General features: G+C 39.1%; 1 protein-coding gene across 1 annotated transcript in view; it reads right to left on the bottom strand.

Annotated features, from left to right (window-relative positions):
- CLNK (cytokine dependent hematopoietic cell linker) overlaps nt 1-13499 on the bottom strand; it is a 216025-nt gene that overhangs the window by 93083 nt on the left and 109443 nt on the right. The window contains exons 8-9 of the mRNA XM_043972224.1: nt 11131-11156; nt 598-638 (exon numbers count right to left, since the gene is read on the bottom strand). Coding sequence (XP_043828159.1) covers nt 598-638; nt 11131-11156 — 67 coding nt within the window. The remainder of the gene's footprint in view (nt 1-597; nt 639-11130; nt 11157-13499) is intronic.

Genomic DNA, 13499 nt, shown 5'->3' with positions numbered 1-13499 from the left:
AGTTGAAATCCCACCTTTGACTTTCTAACTGCGTGACCTTGAAAAATCATTTAAACTCTCTTTACTTCAGATTACTCATCTATAAAATGAAGGGGTTGGACCACATGACCTCTGAAGTCCCTTCCAGCTGTCGATCAATAAAAACTCAGGGTAAAAGAGGTTTATGTGTTTATATGGTATAATGGAAGGATCATTGATTTTATAGTTGGGGGACTCAGGAATCAAATCACTTCTCTGACCTTGAGCAAGTTAATTTCTTTTTTTTTGGGGGGGGGGCAGGGCAATGAGGGTTAAGTGACTTGCCCAGGGTCACACAGCTAGTAAGTGTCAAGTGTCTGAGGCCAGATTTGAACTCAGGTCCTCCTGAATCCAGGGCCGGTGCTTTATCCACTGCACCACCTAGCTGCCCCGAGCAAGTTAATTTCTATAGGCCTCAGTTGTCTTAGATGTATAATGGGGATAATGATACTTCCCAGGTTGTTGGGAGGAAACTATCTTCCATCTAGGAAAATGTTTCTTTTGTCAAAAACCTCATGGATTTTCCAAAACCTCTATACTTTTTAAAGAAGGTAGAAGTGGAGAATTGAGTAGACTTACATAGCTGGAGCAGTTCTCAGAAATAGTTCTGTGCTGACCTGCTGAAGAAAAGAGATTAAAATGTGATGGTATTTAAAAAGAATCCATAACCTTCCTGTCATTGCTGTTCTCTGATGTTCCATTTACCTCCTTTACAACTCAGCTTCCTCACAGTCCTAGAATGTGTTCCCTCCTCCCCTGTGCCTCAAAGTCCCTTAAAGCCCAGTTTAGGTGCCACCACTGCCCCTGAGTTCAGGGGCACTTAACCTGGGATCTGTGTGACCTTGGGTTATTTTTTTTTAGACAATTTTGATATATAATTGCTTTCCTTTGTAACCGCATGTTATTCTATTCTATTTTTAAAAGTATATTATTCTGAGAAGGGTTGCCTTGATTTCATCTGACTACAGAAGAAGGCCCAAGGTTAAGAATCCCTGCCCTCATTGGTTTTTGCTTTCTCATTCCTGAAGAGATCTTTCATCCTCTTATCTGTTTGCTTGTTTGCATGCCCCAGGCTGTCTCTGTTGCACCCCTAGTAGAGTACAAGCACCAATATAATGATCTCCTCTTCCCAACACACACACACACACACACACACACACACACACACACACACACACACACACACACACACACACAGGCCACATTTTACAGCTGAAGAAGAGGAAGTTCACGGGAGAGAACTAAGTCATTCATTCAAAGTCACACAACTGGTTTGTGGCAGAGCTCAGACCCACACCCAGGTCTCCTGATTCTGAGACCAAAATGCTTTCCATTATGCCATGATGCTCTTTGTTTTTTAGCTCTGGAATATACATTTCTGGTTATAGAGACTGTGCTTTCAAAATGGGAACCAGGAAAGAGGAAAAGAAAGATTCAAAATCAACATAGAAACCTCCGTTCCCATAGCTCTCCCAGCTAGAATGAGGAAGTAGACCTCAGTGATTTTTTCCCAACCTATGTCAAAACAAAGGAGAGCCTATGTAATTGGCTGCCCCAACTATTTTGTGGGAATCTCAAGTTCTCAAGTGGTACTAGTCAGCTACTGCAGAGAAGTGAGTTATCTTGACTATGATGTATGGAAAAGAATCAGGAACTCTCTTTCTCAGGAGGCTTGTGTTCCAGGCTTGGTTGAACAACTTAGCAACGGTATGACTTTTGGGCAAGTCTCTAAATTAACCTGTGCCCCATTGTCTTCATTTGTAAAATGGGGATGATGATATTTGTACTATTACACACACATTTTTATGAAAAAAACCACTTTCCCCCCCCAATATTACCTTTCATGTATGTAGTACATGGTACTTTACCTACATTTTATTATTTGACTTTCAACAGCCCTGTGTACCATCTCCATTTTATAATCCCAGAGTATCACTTGGCCACTAAGTATCAGAGAGATTTGAACCCCGGACTTCCAAATATAATCCTATCCATGTAGACTGGTATTTATTACTATTATTATTATTATTATCTGGTTTTGTCATAGTTCAGTCATGTGTGTTTTGTTTGGCTATACAACCCACTATGGAACTTAACTGGGGCTATGGAAATGAAGGAAAAATGAACTCTCAAGACCCTATTAGGGACAGTGTTTGAAGCCTCTTCCAGCTCATTAATTGATGTGAAATAATGAGAACATGAGAGGAGGAATCAGCTGCACCTGCTCCCTGTTTGCATCCCATACTGTAGTTACACTAGGTAGCCCCTAAGCACTCTGCTGGCACTAATTCAGATGATGAAGCTTGACCCAACACCAATTATATTCAGAGTTAGATCACTGGCAGCAGAAAGGAGAACATTTACCAGACTTTCTGAGTAAGCAATTTGCACTTTTTTCTGAATAGAGTTGTGTTAATAAGGTCACACATTAAACATGGCTGGGCCAGACGGAGCAAATGAACAAAGCATTAATAACGCCTGTTTGCCCATATGGTCACAGAGATTGTTTCCAGGGTTTGTCGAAAAGCCTGGGCTCTTTTTGTGAAAGCCATGTGTTGTGGGGGACAGAGAGCTGGACCTGGTGGCAGGAGCCTTGGCTTCAAATCCTGGCTCCCACACTTGCTAGCTGGGTGACCTAACCTTTCTGGAATTCAGCTTCCTCAGCTATAAACTGGAGGTGGTTGGGAGTTACAGAAGAGACAGAGGGGCAGCTAAGTGGCTTAGTGGATAAAGCACCGGCCCTGGATTCAGGAGGACCTGAGTTCAAATCTGGCCTTAGACTCTTGACACTAGCTGTGTGCCACTGGGCAAGTCATTTGACCCTCATTGCCCTGCTTAAAAAAAAAAAAAGAAGAGAAATAAAGACACAATGTCAGCCACACAGCCAGAAAGAACTGGGTTCAAGTCTTGGGTCTCTGGTACATAGTGGCTATTTGACTCTGGCAAATCATTTAACTTCTCAGCTTCTCTGTAAGGCTATAAATTGAACAACAGCTACCCATCTATTCTGGAAGAAGGGGCTTCTTCAATGAGATTTCTCACCCCCAATAAAGTCATGATCTGGAACCATGCCCTTCCAACCCCTTCCTTCCCAAATGAGAGGGTGCACTAGATGAACACTAAGTCTTTTTCAGGTCAAAAGTCTTGTGTTCTGTGTATTTGGGAAAGTATCCAGGTAACCAGCAGGAAAAGGGATTCAACTGGGAAGCAGCATAAGGATGATGTGGAAAGTGAAGTCAATTTGGGTTTGAAAGATCTGAGTTCAGATCTTGATTCTCTATAACTCTCTCAAGTTTTAAGATGGGGAGGAAAACACATACTTCACAGGGTGATTGTGAAGGAAACCCTTTGTAAAGTGCTATGATGAGAGATTATTATTAATTGTTTGGCTGATTTCTATGGAGGCAATGTTTTAGAATAATAATAATGATAACAGTAACTAACATTTATATAATGCATACTATGTGCCAGGCACTGTGCTGAATGCTTTACAATTACTATCTCATTTATCATCCCTATTTTACAAATGAGGAGACTGAGGCAAGCAGAGGTTATAGGCCTTGCTCAGGGTCACAGGGCTAGGAGTGATTGTCTGAGTCCTGACTCCAGTGGCTTACCCCTAGTACCACCTGGGTGTATCTAAATGAAAACTAATATAACATTCCCTTCCAATGCTAACATCCTGTTTTTCATATTCTCTAACATTCTATGTGTGAAGTTCCCTTCCCACACTTACTTTCAATGTTTTAAGTTCCTTAAAGCTCTAACATTATGGGTTTTTTTTTTTTTTGGGAGGGCAGGGCAATGAGGGCTGAGTGACTTGCCCAGGGTCACACAGCTAGTAAGTGTCAAGTGTCTGAGGCCGGATTTGAACTCAGGTCCTCCTGAATCCAAGACTGGTGCTTTATCCACTGCGCCACCTAGCTGCCCTCGAGCACTGTGTTCTAAGGTTCTCTCCAGCTGTGACATTCTTTGTCCTCTTTTCTAAAGTCCCTTCTCATTCTTATATTCTATGTTATAATTCTCTTTTCTGCTCTACTATCCTGTGTTCTAAGCCCCTGCACATTGAACATTCTGTTTTCTATTGGAAGGTCCCTTCTCATTTAATGGTCTATGTTATAAGTATCCTTCCTGTTCTTTTTTTTTTTCTTCCTATTCTAAAATTCTGTATTCTAAGGGCCTCTTCAGCTCTAACATTCTATGTTTTCAGGTGTCTTCCACTTTCAGTGTTCTGGGATCTGTAGGCTTGGGAGGTTACCTGTGCCATCTGTCAAGGAAAGGACGCAATCACGTCAGCTTTCCTTTATAGCATTGTCTATCGATGCAAAAATGCGACCCAGAGATAACATTTCTGAACCAACAACAGCTTCCTTTATATAACGGCAGTACCCCCAAAGACATTTTTAAAGGGGAAGCGAAGACTAATGGGCATAATTGAAAGTATCAGGGGAATTTAGGTATAGGCAGAATGCAATTATCTGTCCTGGCATGATGGCACCAGGACTGCAGGCACTCATTGGTTACAGTCATCAGGCCCTAAGGCTCAATGGACATTTCATTTGAAAGATGAGTGAGATCTACTGCTAGGTGGAGACTCCCAGATTTATTTTCACTTGTAAACATGTATTGGAACTTGGGTCCATGGAGGAGCAAGGTTTGTGCATTAGCAAGCAGCTTCATTTACCATGTACCCCAAGTGATTCCATTTTATAGGGTCTAGGGAACTGGCTAGCCCACAAAGCCACATTATTCTCTAAACTCACTTAGCATAACAATTCATAAAAAATTTACCAGAGAGGGGAAAAAAATCTCATTAGATTCAGCTGTTGCTCTATTGGGGGGTAGAAACAGGAAGTTGTGAAGTGGGATGATATTTATAGAACCTCCTTATAGCATTAAAGCGCAAAACCATTTAACAGAGTCCAAATGATTTAATCTCAATCCAGATGGGATTTCCAGAATGAACAATTTCCATTTTTGTCATCCTTTAGGATTTCAGTCAAGCAGGGGTGGTATGATGTGGCAGAATCTCTAGAGCAATTTGGGGATTTGGGGACTTTTAAGACATAATTTCATCTATGGAGACATGATTAGACAAACATTAGACTAACAAAGAGTTTGTACTGTGACTTCTCCAGTGGAGGAATGGAATTTCAAATATAGTCATAACATTTTCAATCTTGTCTTCCCAACATTGGCACCTGATGTTTATAAAGTCAAAAGAATCTGAGATTGGAAGGGAACCAGGAGGTTGTCTACCCCTACTCTTACTGAAACATAAAGTCTTTCAATTCAATTCACATTCACATTCATTAAATGCCTACTAGGTGTGGGGCACTCTGCTAGGCACTGGGAATAAAATGACAAGAGTTTAAAACAAATCATCACTGACCTCTAGAAACTTATATTCCTAAACTTATCTATGCAATAAACTTATATTCCTAAACTTACCTTTGCAAGGTGCAAACATAAGTAAATATAAGGTACTTTGAAGGTGGAGAAAAGCAGGAAGAATTGGGGAAATACAGCAAAGGCTTTCTATAGGAGATAGTATCTGAGTTGAGCCTTGAAGAAAGCAAAGATTTCTATGATTCAAAGGTGGGGAAGGAGTATATTCTTGACATGGGGAACAATCTGTGTAAAGGCACTTAAGGTAGGAGATTATGTCACTATGTTCTGTGAACAGCAAGTGGCCCATCTGGTTGGAATGTAGAATTAAAGGAAGGATTGTGAAGTCACAAGACCTTCAGCCAATGGCCATCCAGCTTTGGCCTGAAGATGATGGTGGACTCTATCTCCAAAGGTAGCCTATTCCACTTTGGGATAGCTCTAATATTAGGAAGTTTTCCCTTTTGACTGTAAAGAGCTCCCCAGGACAGAGCCTATGTACTATGGTGAAAGACACTTAAAAACTGCCTTGATTAAGTGGATAATATGTAATGAAGGACCAAATTAGTCACTGTATTTTAGTTCTATTTTCTAAAGCAGTAGCACAAAGGGACTATGGAAGTCTTGAAATTGGGAACTGAAGCCTGAGAAGTCATACAATGTATAAGCCACCTCCAGAGGTCTTTTTGGAGCTAATGATTTAAGATAAGAGGAACTAGGGAGGCAGCGCCATGAGGTGGAGGGAGTACCGGTCTGTGAGTGAGAATAGGGTTCTAGTTCTTTTTCTATTTGTGTGACCCTAGACCAGTCAGTTCAGTTCTCTGGGCACCTTATTTTTTTCAATCTATAAAGTCAGTCAGTCAACAAATATTTATAAAGTGCCTACCATGTGTCAGGTGGTGTGCTAAGCAGTGGGGATACCAAAGAAAGTGAGAGGTTTGGATTGGATAATCTCTAAATCGGTCATTCAACAAACATTTGTTAAGTGCATACTATACTATGTGTCAGGGAGTGTGCTAAGCAGTGGGGATACCAAAGAAAGTGAAAGGATTGGATTAGATAGTCAGTCAAACATTTATTAAGTGCCCTGCACTGTTCTGTGCTGGGAAGATAAAGACATCATCCCTGACTTCCAGGAGTTCAATTTCTAATGAAAATCATGCTGTGCATAGAGAATTATATACAGTGTAACTAGAAGGTAATCTCAGAGGTCTTTTTCTTTCTTTTTCTTTTTTTATATGGTGGTAAGTTTATTTTTACATTTTTATTTATTTATTTATTCATTTATTTGTTTGTTTTTGGTGAGGCAATTGGGGTTAAGTGACTTGCTCAGGGTCACACAGCTAGTAAATGTTAGGTGTCTGAGGCAGGATTTGAACTCACGTCCTCCTGACTTCAGGTCCGGTGCTCTATCCACTGCACCATCTAGCCGCCTCTCAGAGGTCTTTTCTAACTGTAATCCACAACATCCTATCATCCTAAGACCTGGTCCACTCCTAATGTTCAATTCAATAGCCTTTATTAAGCATTGAAGAGTTAGCTACTGGGTGATTTAGGAAGTTGAGATAAGGCATAATCCTTTTTTTTTTTTTATTGTTGTTGCTGAGTCATTTCAGTCCTGTCCAACTCTTTGTGACCCCATTTGGGGTTTTCTTGGCAAAATACTGGAGTAGTTTGCCATTTCCTTCCCCAGATCATTTTACAGATGAGGAAACTGAAGCAAAAAGGATCAAGTGACTTGTTCAGGGTCACACAGCTAATAAGTATTGAGACCAGATTTGAACTCAGGTCATCTTGATTTAACTTACACTTATGAAATTTGGAGTCTAGTGGAGGGGGGAGGGTAGGTAAGACACATAACTATAAAAATGATGTCAGTAAGCAGGTGTGAAACAAAGTGTTATGTGAGTTTTGAGGAAGGAGAGCCTATTAATAGGGGATCTGAAGTTTCAGGAAGGAGGTGACCTGAAACTAAGAATACAGAATGATAACATTCTGTACTCTTATGTTCCAAGGCTACTTTCAGCTTTAACAGTCTTTGTTCTACATTCTAATTTCCCTTTCAGCATCCAGATTCCTAATTTATTATTCCTGAATTTACACTTGAGGTCCATGCATGTGGATATGGATAGGGTTATGCTTTCCATTCAACGGTACCTTATTGCTCTTTACCACATTAAGCCAAGGCAGAGGTGGTATATAATAATGGAATATACCCTGGGCTAGGTGTCAAAGGTCTTTGGCTCTTATTCAGATGTTACCCCTCATTGACTAGCTCAATTATATTGACTTCAGTTCTTTTTATGCCAAGTTATTTACAAGATGAGGAGGTTGGTCTTGAAAGTGTCTAGAGGACTTTCTAGGGGTGGCTAGGTAGCACAGTGGATAAAGCACCGGCCCTGGATTCAGGAGTACCTGAGTTCAAATCCGGCCTCAGACACTTGACACTTACTAGCTGTGTGACCCTGGGCAAGTCATTTAACCCCCATTGCCCTGCAAAAAAAACTCCAAACAAAAAAACAAAAAACAAACCTAAAGTACTTTCTATTTTTAGCATTCTACGTTTCTACCATCATAAATTCTGAAATCTGGAGGTGAATGTTCCATGGAGTCTCTTGCAGGCCTCTGCCTCCTTGACACTCCCCCACTTCTACTCCACAAAGAAAAATGTCTAGAGGCAAAGTCAGCACATTTCTGTGACCTTCAGAAAATTCAATAAAATTCACAGGGGACACTGTCGTCCTATATATTGAAGAAGCAATTTCTAGGGGTACATATGATCTATTTTCTACCGTTAGGCCCTGTCTGGGTCCAACATTTTCTATGCTATTTTATGGCTCATAAAGAACTTTCTTTACCACCATCGTATGTGAAATCTGGGCAAGCATTGTTATTTTAATTCTACAGATGAAGAAACTGAGGCTAGGAGAAGGAAGATAAAGCATTTCATAGAGGCTATAACCCCAGGAAATGGTAGAGGGACAGTTACCATAGATATAATGTTCTATTTGCTTTATCACATTGCTTCTCTCTAATCATTCCCATAGAGAGTGATTATTTTCTCTTACAAATTTTATTATTGGTATGGTGCAAATGGTTTAGTGGTTTAATTTCAATTTCTGCTCTTGGTAGAATGAAACTGTGTCTTTGGAAGGCATTCACTAAAGATGAGATGCAATTTCCTGGTCTGAACTGCTAATTCAGGAGCTGCAGGACACCATTTGGTCCAGTAGGTGGCATTAGATGTCCATACATCACATAACCACCTTTTTTTTTTTTTTTAAGTTTATTCTTAAAATCATTAGTTTGGTTCCGTTAAAGGGGGAAAATTATAGCTTTTCTTAACAGAAGCAAAAATGAAAAGATAAAATGGTCCAAGATAAAATGAGAAGACTTTTGTTGTTGTTGTTGTTGTTAATAAATCAATATGTACTTTCTAGACTTTAAAAGGGATCATAAGGTTATGGAGTGCTCTATAATGATAAAAATGATTGGGTGCAGGTTTTTCTAAATAGAAGCACCAATTCTTACTCTTCTTTCTTCATCTAAAATATTGGAAACCCTGTTTCTTTAGTATTGGGCAAAATTACACCATTCAGTGGACTCTACAGACCTCAGTTCAAAAGGAAGAAGCTTTATATCAAGTTCTTTGTCAGTAAAAGGTTATCCAGAGCTGAAAATATGTCTTCTGTCTCTGGGCCCTGCCAAAACCCTTTAACAGGCTTTTGAATTGGCCATATTTTCATTCAGTCTATGATGATACGACTCCACACATACATATGTTGGAAAGGGGTATCAGTATGTGTAGCTGCAGCTGGTTAGGGAGTCCATTTTTTTTTCTCTCTGCCTTTATCTCTACTTTACTTTCCCAAAACATCATGTAATGAAAACACTCTAGACTTGGAACCAGAAGACCAAGAATTTGATCTTGGTTCTACCACTTATTAGCTATATAACCTTTAGCAAGGCATTTTATTTCTGAGTCTCAGTTTCCTCATCTGAAAAAATGGGAATAATTATTATACAAACTTCCTTACAGGGTTGATGTAAGGCTCTGTTAAAATGCTACTCATTACATACTTTGCAACTGTAAAGCATCCCATAAATGCACATTTTTATTACTTCAGTGTATCAATAACACCTACTTTTTTGGTGGTTGTTGTGGATAAAACTTACTTTCTCCAATGACCACAGTGACAGATCATTAGAAGATGATCTATTTTGAACAAATCAATTTATCCTCTGGTGCCCAACCAGAGTTATGACACTTTCTGCACCTAGTGCCATTGGTTTTTGGACACAACCCATTATAGGGCTCATATACAAAACCTTTAGTCTTTGATAGGACTTGCTGTACTCCATTAGTGTAGCCTTGTACAATCTAGGGTCACCTCCACATCACAAAGAACTGTCAGAAGAAGACTTTAGTGTAGAGATTATAATTATTAATAACAATCAATAATTCATTACTTCCAATTCTAACTACATATTTCTGTTACCTTTAGAGAAGTTTTACAAATCAGAATTTCCCGACTGGCCATTAGTGAGTCATAGTTGTAGCCCACATTATTACACCATCTTTAGTTCTAGATTGGTGACTCATTTAAAAAAAATCAGATTGTGGAGGGCCTTGATCAACATGAGGAAGAGTTTTTATTTTATACTGGAAATAAGAGGTGAGGATATCAACAATTATAAGAATCATAAAAACAATGATTTCCTATCCACCAGCTTTCTAAGACTGATCTGTCTGGCCTGTTCTACTTGTGATTTTTCAAGGTAGGCTTTTCTAAGAAATTCATTAATTCATTTCTTAAACAAGGATTTACCCAGGGTGTACCAAGTACATATCTTGTCTTTGCTGATGGGGATATGAGACAACTGTAAAACTCTGCCCCATCCTCTGAAAACTTAAGGGACAATATTTAGCAGCAAATCATTGGTATAAGTGCTAAAGGATCTCTGGGAAGGGGGAATCCTGAAGCATATAAGGAAGACTTCATAGGAGACATGAGAATCCTTCTGACTGCTGAAGGGTGGATTGTTAGTTTTCATTAAAGCAGCTAGGTGGCATAGTGGCTGGAGAGTTGTTCTTGGAGTCAGGAAAATGTTGAGTTCCAATCCTGCCTCAGCATTTACTAGCAATGTGATACTGGCCAAGTCATTTAACCTCTGTCTGAGGCAGTTTACTCATCTTTAAAATATAAATAATAACAGCACCTATGCAGGGTTGTTGTGAAGACCAAATAAGATATCTATCTATCTTATACCTATATCATATTAGACCTTATATCTTATATATATCTTATACACATGTATATATACATATATAGCACATACATTGTGTGAAAGTGTATATAATACACACATGCATTTATATGCATATATATCATACATTGTGTTCAAATGTATAGAATATACAATGCATATATATGCATATATGTCTATGTATACATATATACAAATCGTGTATACACATAGTATATACTGTATACATATTTATTGTATATATGTGTGTATATTTACACACACATATTATCTATCTATCTATCTATCTATCTATCCATCAGTCTATTGGGAGTGCTTTACAAACATTAAATCACTATGTAAAAGTTAGCTATTATTATAAAAGGAGGAAGAGGAGGAAACAGAAGAGGAAAAGGAATGGAAGGAAAGATTAAGAAAAAACATTGTATGTTAGGTCAGAATTAGATTTCCACTTACCTGTAACACTGATGTGGGGCCACGATCTATGGTGTAAAGGAGAAAAAGGTAAAGGCATTTACTATATAGACTGTTTGAATACATTGAAGAAAATACATTTCGTTCAGTTCAAGTTGGCAAGTGTTTTTTAATCTAGAATGAGGAAAGCAATGTACTAGGTGCTAGGGAAGAAATGTGTCCTCTTTACTTATAAAGCTTCAGCTCTAGAAGGTTTATGAGAGAACACATATAAATGAGCATAAAACAAAATACAACATGATACGTCTGCAAGAGCAGTATGAACAAAGTGGTAGCTAATGGTATGGTGAAAAAAAAGCACTGGAGTTGGAATATAGCCAGTTCCAACTGGGGAGAACCTTAGCTATCATGTAGTTTAACCCCTCACTTTAGAGATGAGGAAACTGAGGCCCGAAGGGGTTGAATGGCAAAGGTCACAACAGGAGTAAACAGGAGATTTGGGATAAGAAAGCCTGAATATGAGTCCTGCCTCTGCCACTTATTAATTGTGTAATGTTAGACAAGCCTCAGTTTCCTAAGAATGATACTTGGAAGGAGGGGAAGCATGGAGCAGTGACCAGATGGGCTGGCCTTGGAGCCGTTCTAACTGAGACACGGTTAAGTTCTTAAACTTCTGGAGCCCCAGCCAATTCCCAAAGACTTTAAATTATAGGAAAAATTTCATACTGCTTTAGAAGAGGAAGTTTCTACATTGAGAGCTCTTAACACCACTGAAACCTCAGGTCCAAACCAAAACAAGAACAACAATTACACTAACTACATCAAAAGGCTAATGGTTTATTGGGTCAGAGATTTAGAGGTGAAAGGGAGCTTAGTGGTCATCCAGTCTGGTTCCTTCCTTTTTCCCCCCCAAGAGATCAAATGGGATCATAGATCTGTATTGCCCTGTAATTTTGAACATCCATATTAATGTATTATTATCCTTCACACTATCATCACCACCACCACCATCATCACCACCACCATCAATTCCATTGATCATCACGGGCATTCAAATAGGATAAGCTTTGAGGCAATGGAAAGTTAGCTATTTTTCATCTTCTGAGCTCCTCTGACTTGTTTGTGCAATGATAATAATCTTCGGCACTTGCATTATACCTTCCTCTGAGGTGCTCAAAGTGCGTCACAAAGAGCAATTAATTAAGCATCAGAAAGTGCTTGGGGAGTAAATATTATTATGCATCTCATGGCAATGGGAAGTCAGGCTCAGGGAAATAAGAAGACTGGGATATGCTGGTTGGAATTGGATCTGAGTCCTTGGCTCTAGCTTTCCGGTTTTCCATGTTGACTCTTGGATATCATTTCTTTTCTTCTTTAATTTTTTTTAACTGATGTATTTGGTTTTTATTTTTCCCATATTTCCTCACCTATATTCCTCTCCCCAACCCCTGCCAGATCTCAGCACCATTTCTAAACAGAATTGTTAAAGTAGAAACACTGCAAACAATTGTTAGAGCATTTACAGGTTGTTCTGGGAATTTGTAGAAATTCATAGGTAATTGGTCAGTGAGGAATAATTGAAAACTTTCTTTTGATATTTTTAATGGGAGGCAGTTGGCTTAGTGAAAAGTGGCCTGGATTGAGAATAAGGACACCTGTGTTTGAGCTTTGGTTCTCTCACTAATTAGCCATGTAATTGTCAGTTATTCAATTCAACCAACATTTATTAGTCATTTTCCTCACTTAAGTCTCAGCTTCCTCACCTCTTAAAAATGAGTGGATTACAATTGATCAGATCTTAATATCTACTAAATTATGAAAGATTTCTGATCTGCATTGGTAGAAGATATATGCACAATGATGAAATCCTTGAAGTAATTTTAATGACCATCATGACAACAACAACAATAATAGTTTTTATTAGACCAAAAATATATTATAGATTTCTGCCTCAACAACTAAAAAAAGAAAGCTTCCCCATCCCCTCCCCCCCTTCAGTGATTGGTGACAGTGAGGTACTTCGGAGTTTAATCCATTTACAATAAATCTAATAGGCAGGAGGCAAAACATCTTATGTAGGATGCAAGCAAGCACGAGGTCAAAACTTTTGAATGCTAAGCTAAATCCTTTACAGATCCTGGACAATTGTGACTTTTCAATGATCTGGAGACAACCTGATGTAAATTTTACTCTGCTATGGGTTTCCATCCTGTGTGCCTGTTGGTGAGAGGCACGTATGCAGGAGCCCCTGAAGTGATGATGCTCATTCAGATGTCATCTCCTCTGGGATTCTAACCCCAGGGTGCCCCATGCGTCAGTGTATGCCAAATGAATTAGCAGAGGAAATAGCAGTAGCACTGGGAAAGAGCTCATTATTCCTGCTGAGCCATGCAATGAGAGCTTTAAAGAAG

This window comes from Dromiciops gliroides, chromosome 6, assembly GCF_019393635.1.
Source record: "Dromiciops gliroides isolate mDroGli1 chromosome 6, mDroGli1.pri, whole genome shotgun sequence".
Classification (NCBI taxonomy): Eukaryota; Metazoa; Chordata; class Mammalia; order Microbiotheria; family Microbiotheriidae; genus Dromiciops; species Dromiciops gliroides.
Note: the sequence above shows the minus strand (reverse complement) of the source record. Positions and strands in the feature narration are given on the sequence as shown.